Below are 20,755 nucleotides of genomic sequence, written 5' to 3' on the forward strand. Positions count from 1 at the left end.
GAGGATCATGAATTTGAGGCCACCCTGAGACTACACAGTAAATTCAAGGTCAGCCTGAGCTAGAGTCAGACCCTACCTCAAAAAACCAAAAAAAAGTAAAAAGAGAAAAAGAAAATTACAGGCCAATCCCCTCCCTCATGAACACAGATGCAAAAATTCTCATCAAAATATTGGCAAATAGAATACAAGAATATATCAGAATGATTATTCACACCAACCAAGTAGGCTTTATTCCAGAGATGCAGGGATGGTTCAACATACTCAAATCAACAGATGTAATACACTATATATGGACTGAAGGACAAAAATCACATAATCATCTCAATAGATACAGAAAAGGTATTTGACAAAATTCAACATCCCTTCATGGTAAAAGTCCTACAAAAGGAACATATCTCAATATAATAAAAGCTATTTATGACAAACCTACAGCCAACATAATACTAAGTGGGAAAAAACTTGAAGCTTTTCTAGTATATTCAGGAATAAGACAAGGGTGTCCACTGTCCCCACTTTTATTTAATATAGCACTGGAAGTCTTAGCCATAGCAATAAGGCAAGAGACACTCATAAAAGGGATACAAATTGGAAAGGAAGATATCAAATTATCATTATTTGCAGGTGATATGATTTTATATATAAAGGACCTTAAAGACTCTACCAGCAAACTGTTAGAGCACATAAGTACTTTTTTTTTTTTTCAAGGTAGGGTCTCACTCTAGCCCAGGCTGACCTGGAATTCACTATGGAGTCTCAGGGTGGCCTCGAACTCATGGCAATCCTCCTAACTTGGCCTCCTAAGTGCTGGCATTAAAGGTGTGTGCCACATAAATACTTTTAACAACATAGCAGGATACAGAATAAGTACTCAGAAATCAGTAGCTTTCCCGTATGCTGGGAATCTCTCCCATTCACAATTGCCTCAAAAAAAAAAAAAAAAAAAAAAAAAAGGACCTTGGAATAAACCTAACCAAGGAAGTGAAGGATCTCTACAATGAGAACTTTAAAACACTCAGTGAGAAGACACTAGGAAATGGAAAGACATCCCATGTTCTTGGATTGCAAGAATCAATATTGTGAAAAATATCAATCCTACCAAAAGCAATCTACTCATTTAATACAATTACCATTAAAATTCCAATGATGTTCTTCATGGAAATAGAAAAAAATCCTAAAATTAATTTGGAAGCACAAAAATCCTCAAATATCCAAAAAAAAAATTTGAGCCACAAAAATAAGGCTATTGGTGTCACTATACCTGGTTTTAACCTATATTACAAAGCCATAGTAACAAAAACAGCATGGTACTGGCACAAAGACAGACATGTAGATCAATGGAACAGAAAAGAGGACCCAGATGTTAATGCAGGCAGCTACAACCATCCAATTTTTGACAAAAATATTTGTTGGAGAAAAGATAGCCTCTTCAACAAGTGATGTTGGGAAAACTGGATAGCTAGATGTAGAACAATAAAAATAGATCCTTGTCTTTCTCCATGAATAAGACTCAAATCCAAAGGGACCAGAGACCTTAATATCAGACCTGAAGCTCTAAAACTGCTAGAGGAAAAAGTAGGGTAAACCCTACAACATATTTGCATAGGCAATGACTTTCTGAATTGCTCAGGAAATAAAACCACTAATCAACCAATGGGAGCTCATGAAACTATAAAGCTTTTGTACAGCAAAGGTCACTGTGAATAGAGCAAAGAGGCAACCTACAGAATGGGAGAAAATCTTTGCCAGCTACATATCTGACAGAGGACTAATATCCAGAATATACAAAGAACACAAAAAACAAAACAATAAGAAATCAAACAACCCAGGGCTGGAGAGATGGCTTAGTGGTTAAGCGCTTGCCTGTGAAGCCTAAGGACCCCAGTTTGAGGCTCGATTCCCCAGGACCCACATTAGCCAGATGCACAAGGGGGCACATGCATCTGGAGTTTGTTTGCAGTGGCTGGAAGCCCTGGCATGCCCATTCTCTCTCTTTCTCTCTGCCTCTTTCCCTATCTGTCACTCTTAGATAAATAAATAAAAATAAACAACAAAAAAAATAAAAGATAAAGAAATCAAACAACTCAATTAAAAAATGGGCTAGGGCTGGAGAGATGGCTTAGCAGTTATGCGCTTGCCTAAGGACCCCGTTCGAGCCTAGATTCCCCAGGACCCACGTTAGCCAGATGCACAAGGGGGCGCACATGTCTGGAGTTTGTTTGCAGTGGCTAGAAGACCTGGCGCGCCCATTCTCTCTCTCTCTGCCTCTTTCTCTGTCTGTCACTCTCAAATAAATAAAAATAAACAAAAAAAATTTTTAAATGGGCTAAATAGCCAGGTGTGGTGGTGCACACCTTTAATCCCAGCACTCAGGAGGCTGAGATAGGAAGATCACTGTGAATTAGAGGCCACTCTGAGACTACATAGTGAATTCCAGGTTAGCCTGGGCTAGTGCAAAACCTTACCTTGAAAAACAAAACAAAATAAAAAACAAAATGGGCTAAGTAACTAAATAGAGTTCTCAAAAGAGACGGCATACAGACAGCATATAAACATTAAAAAAAGTGTTCTACATCCTTAGACATCAGGGAAATGCAAATTAAAACTACTTTGAGATTCCATCTCACTCCTGTCAGAATGGCTATCATCAAGAAAAGAAATGACAATAAATGTTGGCGAGGATGTGGAAAAAGAACACTTCTATACTGTTGGTGGGAATGTGGTCCAGCCATTGTGAAAATCAATGTGGAGGTTCTTGAGACAGCTAACAATAGACTTACCATATGATCCAACTATAGCACTCCTAGGGACATATCCTAATGACTCTTCTCATTACCTTAGAGATACTTGCACAACCATGTTAATTGCTGCTCTATTCACAATAGCTAGGAAATGGAACCAGCCTAGATACCCCTCAACAGATGAATGGATAATATAGATGTGGTACACTTACACAATGGAATTCAATTCATCAGTAAAGAAAAATGAAATTTGCAGGGAAATAGGTGGATCAAAAAAGGATTATAGCCAGATGTGGTGATGCACATCTTTAATCCTAACACTCAGGAAGCAGAGGTAGGAGGATTGCTGTGAGTTCAAGGTCACCCTGAGACTACATAGTGAATTCCAGGTAAGCCATAGTGAATTCCTAAGCTAGAGTGAGACCCTACCTAAAAAAAAAAAAAAAAAAAAAAAAGAATTATACTAAGCAAGTAACCCAGACCCAGAAAGCCAAGCATCAAATGTTCTCTTTCTCATATGTGGATCCTAGCTACAGATGTTTAGACCTGTGTGTGAGCTAGGACCAAAAGTCAGTAGCAGAGGCTAGAAAAAGGTATAAGAGAGGGAGGATAGGGAAGGACTTAAGGGGATGGTAGTGTATATATGTAAGTAGAAAAACAGATTACAGGTAGTGGAATGGCCTAAGCGAGGCCAGGGGAAGAGACTGAGTAAAAGAAGGGTGGGGGGAGTGTTGCAGTCAGGTTCACATTGTTGGTAGAAATCACCCAACCAAGAGCAGTTTGTGGGAAAAAAAAAAAAAAAAAAAAGAGGTTTATTTTGGCTTACAGGCTAGAGGGGGAAGCTCCATGATGGCAGGGAAAACGACAACATGAGCAGAGGGTGGACATCACCGCCTGGCTAACATCAGGTGGACAACAGCAATAGGAGAGTGTGCCAAACACTGGCATGGTAAAACTGGTGTAACACCCATAAACCTACCCCCAACAATACACTGCCTCCAGGAGGTGTTAATTCCTAAATTTCCATTAGCTGGAAACCTAGCATTCAGAACTTCTAAGTTTATGGGGGACACCTGAATCAAACCACCACAGGAAGGGTCAATCAAAACTCAAGATATTCTGAATAAGACAGATGAAAGCCTACTTTTTTTTGTTTAATTTTTTTTGTTCATTTTTTATTTATTTATTTGAGAGCGACAGACATAGAGAGAAAGACAGATAGAGGGAGAGAGAGAGAATGGGCGCGCCAGGGCTTCCAGCCTCTGCAAACGAACTCCAGACGCGTGCGCCCCCTTGTGCATCTGGCTAACGTGGGACCTGGGGAACCGAGCCTCGAACCGGGGTCCTTAGGCTTCACAGGCAAGCGCTTAACTGCTAAGCCATCTCTCCAGCCCGAAAGCCTACTTTTTTTTTTTTCCAAGGTAAGGTCTCACTCTAGCCCAGGCTGACCTGGAATTCACTATGTAGTCTCAGGGTGGCCTTGAACTCACAGCAATCCTAATACCTCTGTCTCCTAAGGGCTGGGATTAAAGGCATGTGCCACCATGCCTGGCTTGAAAGCCTACATTTGGATAATGGTACATCCAGAAGCCATAGATTGTTACTAGAAAATTTTCACTGCCAAGGATGGGATATGTTCCAGTGAGCTGTTGGCCAGGGAGATCACTGTTGCCTCCAAAACATTACAGGCTATTGCCAAGGCCCTTGATTTCCCATGAGATGGTAAGTCCCTATTGCTTAAGACTTCACATGTCTGGGTGGCAAGGTCACTGAGAAAACAAGCTGGTGCTGAGCTGAAAACCTTCTCCCTGTAGACCAGCCAACTGAAAGCTGGAAAAAGCTGTACTGCATGAAATCCTATGGGAGACAGAAGTTATCAGTGGTGAAAATAGTGGACACTGGAAACCTCAAGTTTGGCCAGACAGGCCAAATGACCGAACAGTTGCAATAGTGGCATATCTGCTCTGGGGGAAACCAAGTGCTCTCTAGTTGGACTGGAGGCCCGCTCTATGGGAGGGAATACATTCCTGGTACTGAAAACCTAATCAAAAGCCTATGGCAGGGGAGGTAATGAGCCTTGTGGGTATAAAGCCTACTCTTGTCTGGCTAAATGCATATATTATGCTCACTAAACTGCCCTGTAAGCACTACACTTAATGTTCATATTCATATATTTAAAAAAATATTTTATTTTTCTTTATTTGAGAGAGAGAGAGAGAGAGAGAGAATGGGTGTGCCAGGGCCTCAAGCCATTGCAAATGAACTCCAGATGCAAGCACTCCTTTGTGCATCTGGCTTATGTGGGTTCTGGGGAATTGAACCTAGATCCTTTAGCATTGCAGGCAAATGCCTTAATCACTAATCCATTTCTCCATCCCCTTCATATTCATATATTAATGCTACTTTCATTTATGGTTAGAGAAGCTTCTCTTTTCAGATGGTGGTGACCACTGGGATGACCCAAAAGGCTACATAGTGCCTAGAAGAAGGGACAGAGGAGTGCTCAGCACTGAAACATCTCTATCACACCCTCCAAGGCGCAGGGTCCTTTGCAGAAGAGGTGGTAGAAAGAATGTAAGAGCCAAAGGAAGGGTAAGACTCCTTACAATGTAATTGTCCAGACAGAAATTGGCTTCTATATCCACGACCTAGCAATGCCTTCACAAGACCCTCATAATAGGAGGAAAAGATGATGACATCAATATAAAAGAGAGACTAACAGAGAGAAGGAGGGGATATGATGGAAAGTGAAGTTGTGAAGGGGAAAGGTGGGGAGGGAATTATGGTTTATTGTCTGTAAGCATAGAAGTTGTCAATAAAAAAAATTATACATTAAAAAGGTAAAAGAAATCGGGCGTGATGACTCATGCCTTTAATCCCAGCACTTGGGAGGCACAGGTAGGAGAATCTCCATGAGTTCAAGGCCACTGTGAGACTACATAGTGAATTCCAGGTTAATCTGGGCTAGAGCAGGACCCTACCTCAAAAAACAATTGGTTATTACAAGAAGTTTTATTGAACAGCTTTGTATAGACTGGAATATCTTATTTGGGATCTGCTTATGAGAATTCTTTAATTTTCAGTTTTTTCTTGCTTTCCTGAGAGAAAGAGAGAGGGGGGAACAAAACTAAAAAGCAAATGAATAATATCTTCTTAAATCAGTCAGATGAAACTTCATAGAATCATAACATTGTCAGGCTGGATGAGGGATTAAAGATCATATAGAGATACTACACAGTACAGTTAGTAAAGTTCTTATCTCGCAAACACGAGGACCTGAGTTCAATCCCTATAACCCGTGTAAAAATGTCAGGTGTGGTGGCACAGCTTGAAATCTAAGCAATGTGGAGGAGGAGACAGGTATTTTCCTGGGAGTCACATGTGAATCTAACATAATTAGTGAGCTCGAGGCTAATGAGAGAATCTGTCTCAAAAGAAACAGAAGTGGAGATACAGCACAGTTGGTAAAGTGCTTGCTTAGCATGCAAAACATCCTAGGTTCAATACTCAGCACTGCATAAAATAGGTATGGTGATGTAAGCCTGTTATCCTAGCACTTGGGATGTATATGCAAGAGGATCAAGAATTCAAAGGCCATCCTCAGCTACATTAACAAGTTCAATGCCAGCTTGGGCTACAAGAGACCCAGTCTCCAAAAAAAAAGTAGATGGCATGGAGGAATGCCTTAGGAGTTAAGGCGCTTGCCTGCGAAGCCTAAGGATCCAGGTTCAATTCCCTAGTACCCATGTAAACCAGATGCACATGGTGGCACATACATCTAGAATTCGGTTTCAGTGGCCAGAAACTCTGGTGTGCCCATTCTCTCTCTCTTGTTCTCCTTCCCTCTCTCTCTAATAAATAAACAAACAAACAAATAAATAAATAAAACATTAAAAAAGCAGATGCTATTTCTTTTTATTAAAAAATATTTATTTGAGAGAAAGAAGCAGATAGAAAGATTATATATATACATATATATTTCCCTATGTACTCTCAGGGTGGCCTTGAACTCTCAGAAATCCTCCTACCTCTGTCTCCCCTGTGCTGGAATTAAAGGTGTATGCCATCATGCCCAACTTAAAAATATTTCTCTGGGCTGGAGAGATGGTTTAGTGGTTAAGTGCTTGCCTGTGAAGCTAAGGATCCTGGTTTGAGGCTCAATTCCCCAGACCCATGTTAGCCAGATGCACAAGGGGGCACACGTGTCTGGAGTTCATTTGCTGTGGCTGGAGGCCCTGGCATTCCCATTCTCTCTCTCTCTCTCTCTCTCTCTCTCTCTCTCTCTGTCTCTCTCAAATGCATAAATAAAAATTGAATAAAAAATCATTTAAAAAATATTTCTTGTTTTTTTTTTTTTTTTTTTGGTTTTTGAGGTACGGTTCCACTCTAGCCCAGGCTGACCTGGAAGTCACTCTATATTCTCAGGGTGGCCTCGAACTCACAGCGATCCTCCTACCTCTGCTTCCCGAGTGCTGGGATTAAAGGCATGCACCACCAGCTAAATTCCAGGTCAGCCTGGACTAGGGTGAAACCCTATGTCAAGAAAACAAAAAGAAGCCTGCCATGGTGGCGCATGCCTGGGCTAGAGTGAAACCGTACCTTGAAAACCAAAAAAAAAGTAAAACCCCATCAAATAAAGGTTCACAAAAGAGACATAATATGCCCAAGGCCAAATAGGAGGTAAGTGACAGAACTAGTCTCCAAGATATCTCCTGATTTACCCCTAAAATGTCCATTTCTTGGATTCTATATGCAGATAAATGTGTAAATGAATTTATTCATTCAATTAATATTTATCAAGCTTCATTATATGTTCAAAAGAATATCATTTTTATCATTATAAAAGTGATTTGTAGGCTGTAGGAAAAAGTGCTTGGTGGCTTTCCAAATTGTTTTACTCTTATCATGCCCTGAACAAAGCTTCCCCTTCAAAAAAACGTAACAGGCCAGATGTGGTGGTGAATGCCTTTTATCGCAGATTGAATTCCAGGTTAGATCCTGCCTCAAAACAAAACAAAACAGAAAGAACATAACAGCTTGGCGTGGTGATGCATGCCTTTAATCCCAGCACTCGGGAAGCAGAGGTAGGAGGATCACTGTGAGTTTGAGGCAAGCCTGAGACTACATAGTAAATTTCAGGTCAGCCTGGGCTACAGTGAAATCCTATCTTGAAAAACAAAAATAAAACAAACAAACAAAAAATAGCATTAAAAAAAAAAAAACATGGGCTGGGGAGATGGCTTAGCAGTTAAGTCATTTACCTACAGAGCCAAAGGACCCAAGTTCAATTCCCCAGGAGCCATATTAGCCAAATGCACAAGGGGGCACACATGTCTGGAGTTCATTTGCAGTGGCTAGAGGCCTTGACGCACCCATTCTCTCCCTCTCTCTCTGTCAAATAAATAAATAAATAAATAAATAAATAAACAAATAAATAAATAAAACATAACAGGATAGATGTGGTGGCACATGTCTTTAATTCCAGCGCTTAGGAGGTGGAGGTAAGAGGATCACCTTAAGTTCAAGGACACCCTGAGACTACATAATGAATTCTAGGTCAGTCTGGAATCTAGTGATACCTCCAAAAAAGAGGGCTGGAGAGGTGCCTGCCTGCAAAGACAAAGGACTTAGTTTCAATTCCCCAGTACCCATGTAAGCCAGATGCACAAAAGAGCACATGCATCTGGAGTTCGTTTGCAGTGGCTGGAGGCTCTGGCCCATTCTCTCTCTCTCTTTCTCTCCCCTAAAATAAATAAATAAATATTTTTTTAAAAAGAAAACTATAGAAGATTAGATATTTAATAAAGTATATAATAAGATGAAAACCTGCAGAGACATTTAAAAAAATGAAAATTGATGATTTCACAGAAAATGTTATCTGTCAGAATCACTTAGTGATATAGTGAACACATGAGAAACAAGAAACTCACCAGAAGCTGGGTGTGATGGCAAATACTAGGGAGGCAGATGTAGGAAGATCACCATGAGTTTGAGGCCAGCCTGAAACTAAAGTGAGTGCCAGGCCAACCTGGGCTAGAGTGAGAACCTACCTAGAAAAAAAGAAAAAAGAAAGACAGGAGGAAGAAAGGAAGAGGAAAGAAAGAAGGGAGGGGAGGAGGGAGAAAGGAAGAAGAGAGGGCTGGAAAGATGGCTTAGCAGTTAAGGCACTTGCCTGTGAAGCCTAACTCATGTTTGACTACCCTCCCCAGATCCCATGTAAGCCAGACACACAAGTTGATGCATGCATAAAGTTGCACATGTGCACAAGGTGGCACATGTATCTAGAATTTGATTATAGTGGCTGGAGGTACTGAAGCCAATTCTCTCTCTTCCTCTAATTCTCTTATTTAAAAAAGGGGGTCCAGAAATGAGCCAATGGGTGCAATAGTGGCACATCTGTCATAGTGGAAACCAACTGCGCTCTAATTGGACTGGAGGCCCACTCCATGGGAGGGAATACATCCCTGATACTGAAAACCTACAACAGGGGTAGTCATGAGCCCCATGGGTATAATGTCTGCTGCTGTCTGGCTAAATGTATATACTGTGCTCATCTAACTGCCCAGTAAGCACTTCTCTTAATGTTCATACCCTTATATTAATGCTACTCTCACTTTTGGTAGAGAATCTTCTCTTTTCAGATGGCAGTGGCCTTGGGAGGATTCAAAAGCCATCATGGTGCTGGGAAGAAGTGACAGAGGAGTAATCAGCACTGCAATATCTCTATGACACCTTCCAAGGCTCAGGGCCCATGGCAGAAGAGATGGCGGAAAGAATGTAAGAGCCAAAGGAAGGGTAGGACTCCTTACAAAGTGCTCCTCCAGACACAAAATTCCCTGTATATCCATGACCTCACAGTGCCTGACACTACCTACACAAGGCCATCATAATAGGAGGAAAAGATGATGGCATCAAAGTAAAAGACTGATTGAGAGGGGGAGGGGATATGATGGAGAGTGGAGTTTCAAAGGGGAAAGCTGGGGGGGAGGGAAAGAATTACCATGGGTTATTGTCTACAATCATGGAAGTTGTTAATAAAAATAATAATAAATTTAAAAAGAATAAAAAAGGGCCAGTTGGTTGGGCTTGTCTCAGGGGAAAAATATGAAAGAAAAAAGAAAAGAAAAGTAAGGGAAAGAAATTCACCAGGCATGGTGATGCACACCTGTATTTCTAGCCCTTGGGAAGTGGAAGATGGGAGATGAAGAGCTCAATGACAGCCTCAGAAGTGCTCTTCTCATTGAGCAATCTTCCCAGCCCCTTGGTTTGCTTTGTGACCTTGTCAGCCTACAATTCCAGAATTCAGGTGGCAGAGACAGGCAGATCCCAGGGCCAAGCTGGTTAGCCAGATGAGCTGAATTGGTGATCTCTGGGTTCAGTGAGAGACCCTATCTCAATAAAACAAGATGGAGGGTGATAGAAGGAGATACCCGTTACCAATCTTTGGCCTCCATATGCATGCACACACATGTGCATGTACACACACGCACAGAGATACACACTTGCATGCAAGCACACATACATGAATGCACACACATATTAACACACAAACACATGCACACACATAAACACATGGACATAATTATGCAAATACAAAAAGACATCAATTTGCTATAAATAAATTACTCTTTAGCAATAAAATAATGAATTAGGGCTGGAGAGATGGCTAAGTGGTTGAAGGCACTTGCTTTCAAAGCTTGAAGGCTTAGGTTTGATTCTCCAGTACCATGTAAAATCAGATGCACAAAGTGGCACATGTCTGGAGTTTGTTTGTGGTGGCATGAGGCCCTGCACACCCATTCTCATTCTCTCTTTCTGCTTGCAAATAAATAAAAATTATTTTTAAAAAATGGATTGCTTATTCATGCTATAATGAATGAAATTCAAAAGGATTATGTCAAGTGAAAGAAACCAGACACAAGAAACCACACACATACATTGTTATATAAAATAACGTATTCATATGATATGTCCAGAAAAGGTAAGTCTACAGAGACAGAAAGTAGAGTATTTGTTACCTAGAGCAAAGGGTCTAAAAGGGAACAGTACAAAGGTATGTTGGCCACCTTCTGCTCGTGCCATCATTTTCCCCTGCCATCATGGGGCTTCCCCTCCAGTCTGTAAGCCAAAATAAACCCTTTTTTTTTTCCCCAAAAGCTGCTCTTGGTCGGGCGATTTCTGCCCGCAATATGAACCTGACTGCAACAACCACTATGTTTGACTTGCATGCAGATTTATATGAGTGGCTAAGAAATTAAACCAGAGCTGACAGGCTTTGCAAGCAAACAACTTTAACTGCTAAGCCATCTTTCCAGCTCCTTAGAGTACTCCTTTCTTTGTTGTTGTTTCTGAGGTAGTGTCTCACTCTAGTTGAGGCTGACCTAGAATTCACTATGTAATCTCAGGCTGGCCTCAAATTCGAATTTGCAGCAAGCCTCCTCCCTCAGCCTTCCAAGTGCTGGGATTAAAGGCATGTGCTACCACACCCAGTTTACTACTCTTTTTTTCTTTTTTAAAAAGATTTATTTATTTGAGACAGAGAGAGGGAGAGAAAGAGAGAGAGTGAGAATGGCACACCAGGGCCTCTAGCCACTTCACTGGAAACAAACTCCAGATGCATGTGTGACCATGTGCATCTGGCTTATGTGGATACTTGAGAATCGAACCTGGGTCCTTAGGCTTCACAGGCAAAAGCCTTAATGACTAAGACATCTCTCCAGCCCTAGTCTTACTGCTCTTTACTGTTATATTTACTCTGAATAAGACTTACCAGCAGAGATGTGCTCTGTCCACTCTGGTTATGTTTCTTCCTCAGCTCTGTATACAGATACCAGATGTAATTGATGGTGTAGAGAAATGAGGAAATGCAGAATATCTAGGTGAAAGTCAAAACAACCCATCATAACCATTCCAATCTGACTTCTTAAAATTTATCCCATTATCCTACCTGTGGCCTGTTAGTAACATACCATCTAGTCTTCACACCACATAAACTGGTTGTACTTTACCCAGACTACATAAATGACACCCAAGTTTTTTTTTCAACTTCTTTATTTCATCCTTTTGATTATTTAGAATAGCCACAGCATTTTTTACTTCCTCTCACCTAAATGTTGTACTTTTTTGTTTGTTTTGTTTTTCACAGCAGGGTCTTGCTCTAGCCCAGGCTGATCTGGAATTCACTATATAGTCTCAGGCTGGCCTCAAACTCATGACAATCCTCAGCCTCCTGAGTGCTGGAATTAAAGATTTACACCACCATATCCAGCTATTGTATTTGTATGAATATTTTTCTATCATATATTTTTAAAAGATTTTTAAAATTTTATTTTTCTCTTTTAGAGAGAGAGAGAGAATTGGCATGCTAGGGCCTCAGCCACTGAACTTGAACTCCAGACACTTGCACCGCCTAGTGGGCATGTGTGACCTTGATCTTGTCTTACGTTTGTGCATCTGACTTATGTGGGATCTGGAGAGTCGAACATGGGTACTTAGGCTTTGCAGGCAAGCGCCTTAATCGCAAAGCCATCTCTCCAGCCCAGGATTTCCATTTTTAATAGTGGTAACTGTATTCGTCCATTTTTTCATTACTGTAACAACACTCTAGAGTACAACTATTTTTGAAGAAAAAAAGTTTATTTTGGCTCACAGTTTTGGAAGTATATTATCTAGGGGCTTTGTCTTGTGACTTTTTTGCTGGCAGAGTCTTTCTTGGGGGCAGCATAGACTCCCATAGCAAAAGATAAAGAACACACATGCAGATCTGTATCTGTCTCTCTCCATCTGCTTGCAAAGCTACAAGGAGTCACCTAGGGAACTTGTGGTTTCAATCAGACGCCTCCCATAAACTCATGTGTTTTGAACACTTGACCCCCCAGCTGATAGCAACTTGGGAGATGGAGCCTTACTGGAGGAAGTGTCACTGGGGTGGACTTTGAGGTTTATTAGCCTCTAGCTTGCTAGTGTTAGTTCAGCTGACTCTCCTGCTGCTGTTATCCACCTACTGTGGCAGAGGAGATGTCTAGCCTTTGTTCATGACATGCCTTCCTCTGTCATCATAAAGCTTCCCCTCAAGACTGTAAACCAAAATAAAGTCCTTCCTCTCTCCAGGTGTTCTAGTCAGGTGTTTTTAGTCAGGTGTTCTGTCCCAGTAATGAGAAGGTAATTGCAGCAGGGCTCTTTCATTTTTTTTCTGCTTTGTTTTTTCTAGTTAGGGTCTTACTCTAGCTCAGGCTGACCTGTAATTCACTCTGTAGTCTCAGGTTGAACTCATGGCAATCCTTCTACCTCTGCCTCCTAAGGGCTGGGATTAAAGGCATGTGCCACTATGCCTGGCTCTCATTTTAAAAAACATTATCTAATCCTAATCCTCTAAAGATCTCACCTCTAAACACTATGGTTAGTTTCCAGCCTTTTAATAACATTGTTACACATATATGATACATACATGATTATGGGGATTAAACTACTCCATGAATTTTGTGGAAACAAAAAATATCCAAACTAGCCAGGCATGGTGGTGCACACCTTTAATCCCAGCACTCAGGAAACAGAGGAAAGAGGATCACTGTGAGTTCAAGGCCACCCAGAGACTACATATTGAATTCCAGGTCAGCCTGGGCTACAGTAAGACCCTACCTCAAAAAAAGCAACAACAACAAAAATCCAAACTATAGAAATCCCTGGGCTGGAGAGATGGTTTAGTGGTTAAGGTGCTTGCCTACAAAGACAAAGGATCCAGGTTTGGTTCCAAAGGACCCATGTAAAGCCAGATGCACAAGGTGTTGCATGCATCTGGAATTTGTTTGCAGTGGCTGGAGGCCCTGACATGCCCATTCTTTCTGTCTCTCTCTCTCTCTTTGTCTCTCTCAAATAAATAAATAAATAAATAAATAATTTTTTTAATTAAAGAAAAGAAATACCCTACATTACTTGAACTGAATTTTTTATTCAAAAGAATGAAACAGGGGCTAGGAAGATGGCCCAGCAATTAAAAGCACTTGCTTGCAAAGCCTTTTGTCCCAACTTCAATCTTCCCCAGCAGAAAGTGGTGCATGTGCCTGTGGTCCCAACACACCTATGACAACAGGAGGCAGAATTAGAACCCAAAGTTCATAGACTAGCATTCATTTGTAATGACAAAGGACCTTGTCTCAAAGAAGGTGTAAAAGCACAGATTCCCAAAGGTTATCCTCTGATCTCCACATGTGTGCCATAGCAAATCACTCCTATACACATACACACTGGATACAATATTGTGTGTGGGGCTGGAGAGTTGGCTCAGCAGTTAAGACACTTGTCTGCAAAGCCTAACAACCCAGGATTGATTCCCCAGCACCCACATAAAGCCAGATGTACAAAGTGGTACATACATCTGGAGTTTATTTGCAATGGCTAGATGCCCTGGCAGGTCCATATTCATCCATTCATTCATTCTCTCTCTGCTTGCAAATAAATTATTTTTTAAAATATTGTTTGTGGGTTGGGAGTGGTGGTGCATGCCTTTAATCTTAGCGCTTGGGAGGCAGAGGTAAGAGGATCACTGTGAGTTCAAGAACAACCTGTGACTACAAACTCAATTCTTGGTCAGCCTGGGCTAGAGTGAGACCCTACCTCAAAAAAAAAAAAAAATTGTCATAGCTGGTGTGGTGGCACACACTTTTAATCCCAGCGTTCTAGAGGCAGAGGTAGAAAGATCACCATGAGACCATGAGTACAAGGCTACCCTGAGACTACATAGTGAATTTCAGATCAGCCTGGGCTAACGTGAGACCCTACCTCGAAAAAAAAAAAAGTGTGTGTATGGGTGTGCATGTGCCACAGTGTGTGTGTGTGTGTGTGTGTGTAGATCAGAGGACAATTTCAGGACTGATCCTTACCTTCTACTTTGTTTGAGACAATACATCTCTCTGAACGTTGGCTGCCACATACACCAGGTTAGCTGGCCTATAAACTTGTGGGATTCTTCTGACTACTACAGTCATGCAGGAATTGAAGATGTGTGTTCTACTGTATCCAGCTTTATGTGGGTGCTGGGGATCTAAACTCTGGTAATCAGGCATGTGTAACACATTTTTAACCACTAAGCCTTCTCCCCATTTAAAGATCTTTAAGAGAACTAAAGAACAGGGGCTGGGAAAGTGGCTCAGTGGTTGAAGGCACTTGATTGCAAAGCCTGCTAGCCTGGGTTCGAGTCCCAAGCCACCCACCCATGTAAGCTAGATATAAAGAAAAAAATTGGCACAAGCACTGTGGCAAGAGGTCCTGGTGCACTCATGCACATACATACATACATACTGATAACAAGGAACCAGCAGAACAAAATAGGACTGGATTTCTGCTTCAGCTACTGATGAAATGACAAAAAGAAAATGTACTCTCTGGCCTCATATATTTTTTTAAAATTTTTTGTTTATTTTTATTTATTTATTTGAGAGTGACAGTGAGAGAGAGAGAAAGAGGCAGATAGAGAGAGAAAGAGAGAATGGGAGCGCCAGGGCCTCCAGCCACTGCAAATGAACTCCAGATGTGTGTGTCCCCTTGTGCATCTGGCTAATGTGGGTCCTGGGGAATTGAGGCTTGAACGGGGTCCTTAGGCAAGCGTTTAACCACTAAGCCATTTCTCCAGCCCATGGCCTCATATTTTTTTAACTTCTCTTTTTAAAAAATAATTTTTATTTATTTGAGAGAAAGAAAGCGGGAGAGAATGGGCATTCCAGGGCCTTCAGCCTCTGCAAATAATTTCCATACACATGTGCCACCTTGTCATCTGTCTTACATGGGCATGAGGAATCAAACCTGGATCCTTTGGCTTTGTAGGCAAGTGCCTTAACCACTAAGCCATCTCTCCAGCCCACAGCCTCATATTTTTAAAAACTGGACAAAATCTATTGAAACACCCAGTTTTGCCAGGTATGGTGGTATATGTCTTCAATCCCAGCACTTGGGAAGTCGGAGTAGGAGGATCTCTGTGAGTTTGAGGCCAGCCTGAGACTACATAGTGAATTCCAGGTCAGCCTGGGCTAGAGGGAACCCTTCCTAGGAAAAGAAAGAGAGAAAGAAAGAAAGAAAGAAAGAAAGAAAGAAAGAAAGAAAGAAAGAAAGAAAGAAAGAAAGAAAGAAAGAAAAAAAGAAAGAAAGAAAGAAGGAAGGAGATAGCAAGCAAATAGGTAAATTAGCATGATGGCTCATACCTGTAATTCCAGCATTTGAGAATCTGATGTGGGAGGATTTCTGTGAGTTTATGCCAGCCTAGCTACATAGTGAGTTCTGGCCACAGGTCAGCATGGGCTAGAGTAAAACTCTGTCTCAAAAAAGCCATATCCCATTACCGCCAAAAAAAAAAAAAGGTGGTGTGTATGTGATTTTATTCAAACCAGTAGAGGGAACCAGGATGTCATTATATCAAATAGATTCCTCAATCAGCTCAAGAGCATTATAAAATCACTTTTCTTGAAGTTGGAAGACTTAAAAATTTATAAAAAGCCTAAGTGATATTGTTAACAACTATGACCATTGTGATTAATGTTAATACTCAGTGTTTTATCCTAACTGCTTTGTATTTTTTGAGGTCGAAGCCTCATCAAACCTGTCATCTCTATTCTATTAAATCTCAGTAAGGCAAATACTGGTTTAACTACTATCAGGTATAAGGAAGAAGCTATGGAGTAAAAGACAAAAGAACTTTCTGCTCATTTTATTACATTTGTATTTCTACAAGCATGCACCATGATGTTTCATCCTGGTTTTTTTTTTTTGTTTTTGTTTTTTGAGGTAGGGTCTCACTCTGGTCCAGGCTGACCTGGAATTAACTCTGTAGTCTCAGGGTGGCCTCGAACTCATGGCGATCCTCCTACCTCTGCCTCCCGAGTGCTGGGATTAAAGGCGTGTGCCACCATGCACGGCTCATCCTGTTTTTTATAATAAGAAAAACAAGAAATTTATTATTGAAGGTTCAATAAGTGGCAGAAGCTATTTTGTTTCTGCTATTAAACTAATAAAATAAAGTAGTGGATTATTTATCCCAAATCTTTCCCATACTAGCATCCAGCCTAAAGCAGATCCAAAAAGGAAATTCCAGAGTTCTGGCTAGGTGGCTTTCTTTTTCTTCTCTTTTTTAATATTTTATTTATTTATGGGGGAGAGAGAGAGATTGGGCATGCCACGGCCTCTAGCCACTGCAAACAAACTCCAGATGCATGCACCAATATGTGTATCTGGCTTACATGGGTTATGGAGAGTCGAACCTGGTTTCTTAGGCTTCACAGGCAAGCACTTCAACTGTTAAACCATCGCTCTAGCCCTCTTTGTCTTTGCTTTCTTTCCTTCTCTCATTCTCTTTCTTCCTTCCTCTTTCTCCTTTTTCTCCCTTTCCTTTCCCTCCTTCCTTCTTCTCCCCTTCCTTTCTCTTCTTTCCTTTCCTTCTCTTCCCTTTTCCCTTCTTTTTCTTTTGGTTGTTTTTGGAACAGGGTCTCACTGTAGCCTGGGCTGAACTAGAACTCACTTTCTGTTGCCCAGCTGACTTCCAACTCATGATAATCTTCCCATATCAACTTCCAGAGTCCTGAGCTTAAAGGTATATACTACTGAAGAGCCCAAACCAAAGTAATGCCATGACAGACTTTAAATATATTAATAGGCCTAAGTTTCTGTTTCCCTGCAGGGCCCAAATTACTGACACAGCACTTTGCAGTTACTGGGAGAAACAACCACAAACTGCTCAGAACCCAAAATAATCCCTGTAACAAGCCAATCAAAAAAGACCAAGTAGATATTATACATTCCTGTGGCTCTTGTGACTGTAGATAAATTTGCTTAACAGTCCTCAGCTACTACGTAACCAATCAGCCTGCAACATATATGCTCTTGCTACATGTCAACCAATCATGTAACTACTACATTGGAAATTACCCTTTTCTATGTTTAAACCTAATAAAAGCTCCACGCAGACACCATTCGGGGCTCTTAGAGGTACCCACTGTGTTGGCAAAGTCTGGAGCCTGAGCTTAAGTCCAAAATAAAGCTCTTTGCTGTTGCATACGTGTGGTCTTTGGGGACTCTGTGATCTGGGCATAACACCACCACACCAGGCTTTCTGTCCATTTCTTCCCTTCTTTTTCCTCCTTCACTTCCCTCTTTTTTTTCTTTTCTTCCCTTCCTTCTTTTATTTATTTATTTATTTTTTTTGGCAGAGTCTCACTCTAGCCCAGGCTGACCTAGACTCTGTAGCCCACCATGTCATTCTCATTTCTAAGTTATGTTTTGCTTCTGAGGCAGGCTTTCATGTCAACACATCACAAGTACTGAGATGATATGATAGATATTAGCCACTACCTTTGGATCACAGTCCTGGTTTTCAAGATCTTTAAAAAAGACAATGAGGTCTAAAAAAATGTTCTACGTCACTAGTCATCAGGGAAATGCAGACTAAAACTACATTGAGATTCCATCTCACTCCTGTCAGATTGGCCACCATCATGAAAACAAATGATCATAAATGTTGGCGGAGATGTGGAAAAAAAGGAACCCTTCTACACTGCTGGTGGGAATGCAATCTGGTCCAGCCATTGTGGAAAACAGTGTGGAGGTTCCTAAAACAGCTAGAGATTGATCTACCATATGACCCAGCTATAGCACTCCTAGGCATATATCCAAAGGACTCATCTCATTTTCTTAGAAATACTTGCTCAACCATGTTTATTGCTGCTCAATTTATACTAGCTGGGAAATGGAACCAGCCTAGATGTCCCTCAACGGATGAGTGGATAATGAAGATGTGGCACATTTATACAATGGAGTTCTACTCAGCAGTAAAGAAAAATGAAGTTATGGAATTTGCAGAAAAATGGATGGACCTGGAAAGGATTATACTAAGTGAGGTAACCCAGGCCCAGAAAGCCAAGCGCCACATGTTCTCTCTCATATGTGGATCCTAGCTACAGATTATTGGGCTTCTGTGTGAGAATGAAAATACTTAGTAGCAGAGGCCAGTAAGTTAAAAAGGAGACATAAAGGGAAGAGAAAGGAAGGGAGGAGGATACTTAATAGGTTGATATTGTATATATGTAATTACAATGATTGTAATGGGGAGGTAATATGATGGAGAATGGAATTTCAAATGGGAAAGTGTGGGGGTGGGGAGGGAGGGAATTACCATGGGATATATTTTATAATCATGGAAAATGTTAATAAAAATGAAAAAAAAAAAAGACAATGAGGTACGGTGGCTCATGCCTATAATTTCAGCACTAGGGAGGCTGAGATAGGAGGATATCCATGAATTCAAGACCAGTTGGAGCTACAGAATAAGTTCCAGGAGTGAGGCTCTGCATAAAAACAAAAGAAAGCCAGCCTGGGACTACAGAGTAAGTGCCAGGTCAGCCTGGGGTAGAGTGAGACACTACCTGATAAAAACCAAAGAAATAAAAATAAAATAAGGAGGAGGAGCCAGGTGTGGTGGTGCACACCTTTAATCTCAGCACCCGGGAGGCAGGGGTAGGAGGATCACTGTGAGTTGTAGGCCAGCCTGAGACTACATAATAAATTCCAGGTCAGCCTGGACTAAAGAGAGACCCTACCTTGAAAAAGAAGACGAAGAAGAACCTTGATGTGGTGGTTGACCTGTAGTCCTAGCACTCAACGGCTGAGGCAGGAGGATCAACTGCAATTTAGGTTACATAATGAATAACAGGTCGCCCTGGGCTTTGAGACTCTGCCTCTCATCAACTAAAAATTTTTTTTCTCTAGCCAGCACTGGTGGCACTCACCTTTAATCCCAGTACTCAGGAGGCAGAGATAGCAGACCTGCCATGAGTTCGAGACCAGCCTGAGGCTACAGAGTGAATTCCAGGTCAGTCTGAACTACAGCAAGACCCTACCTCAAAAAAAAAAAAATTCTTGGGCTGGAGCAATTAAGGCACTTGCCTGCAAAGCCAAAGAACCCAGGTTTGATTCCCCAGAACCCACATAAACCAGATGCACAAGATGGCCCACACACCTGGAGTTCATTTGCAGTGGCTAGATGCCCTGGCATGCCCATTCTCTCCCTTTCTCTCTACCTGCCTCTCCCCGCTTCTCTCTAATAAATAAATAAAATAAAATATTTTTTAAAATTCTTTATTTTTAAAAAAAATTATTTATTTTCAAGGAAAGAAAGAGAATGGACAAGCTGAAACCTCTTGCCAGTGCCTATGAACTCCAGATGCATGACATGTTGACATATGCCTTTAATCCCAGTACTTGGGAGGCAGAGATAGGAGGAGTGCCATGAGTTTGAGGCCACCCTGAGACTACATAGTGAATTCCAGGTTAGCCTGGGCTAGAGTGAGACCCTACATCGAAACAACAACAACAAAAAGTAACAAACCAGTAACTATGTAAAGGAAACACTAGATCTAAAGGTGAAATTTGTTTTTGAAGAGGTGGAGAATTTTTTTTTTTTAAACATTCGGGTCTTTTTTTTTTAAATTTTATTTATTTATTTGAGAGTGATAGACACGGAGAGAAAGACAGATAGAGGGAGAGAGAGAGAATGGGCGTGCCAGGGCTTTCAGCCTCTGCAAACAAACTCCAGATGCGTGCACCCTCTTGTGCATCTGGCTAACATGGGACCTGGGGAACCGAGCCTCGAACCGGGGTCCTTAGGCTTCACAGGCAAGCGCTTAACCGCTAAGCCATCTCTCCAGCCCAAGGTGGAGAATTTTTAAACCTTCAAAATAAGAATAGTTTACATTAACTGAAGACAGCATCTTTTTTTTTGTTTATTTTGTTTATTTTTTTTTTAAGGTAGAGTCAAACTCTGTAGCCCAGGCTGGCCTCAAACTCATAGCAATTCTCCTACCTGTGCCTCCTGAGAGGTGGGAGTAAAGGTGTATGTCACATACCCAGGTACTTATTTATTTTATTTTTTTAGTTGTTTTCAAGGTAGGATCTCACTCTATAGCCCAGGCTGACCTGGAACTCACTCTGTAGTCTCAGGCAGGCCTTGAACTTATTTACTTGAGAGAGACAGAGAAAGA

At 41.2% G+C, this 20,755-nt stretch overlaps 1 protein-coding gene across 1 annotated transcript in view; it reads right to left on the reverse strand.

Annotated features, from left to right (window-relative positions):
- Tmem116 (transmembrane protein 116) overlaps nucleotides 1-20,755 on the reverse strand; it is a 78,706-nt gene that overhangs the window by 38,038 nt on the left and 19,913 nt on the right. Inside the window, exon 5 of the mRNA XM_045132375.1 lies at nucleotides 11,509-11,613. Within this exon, the coding sequence (XP_044988310.1) occupies nucleotides 11,509-11,613 (105 nt within the window). The remainder of the gene's footprint in view (nucleotides 1-11,508; nucleotides 11,614-20,755) is intronic.

This window comes from Jaculus jaculus, chromosome 13, assembly GCF_020740685.1.
Source record: "Jaculus jaculus isolate mJacJac1 chromosome 13, mJacJac1.mat.Y.cur, whole genome shotgun sequence".
NCBI classification, from domain to species: Eukaryota; Metazoa; Chordata; class Mammalia; order Rodentia; family Dipodidae; genus Jaculus; species Jaculus jaculus.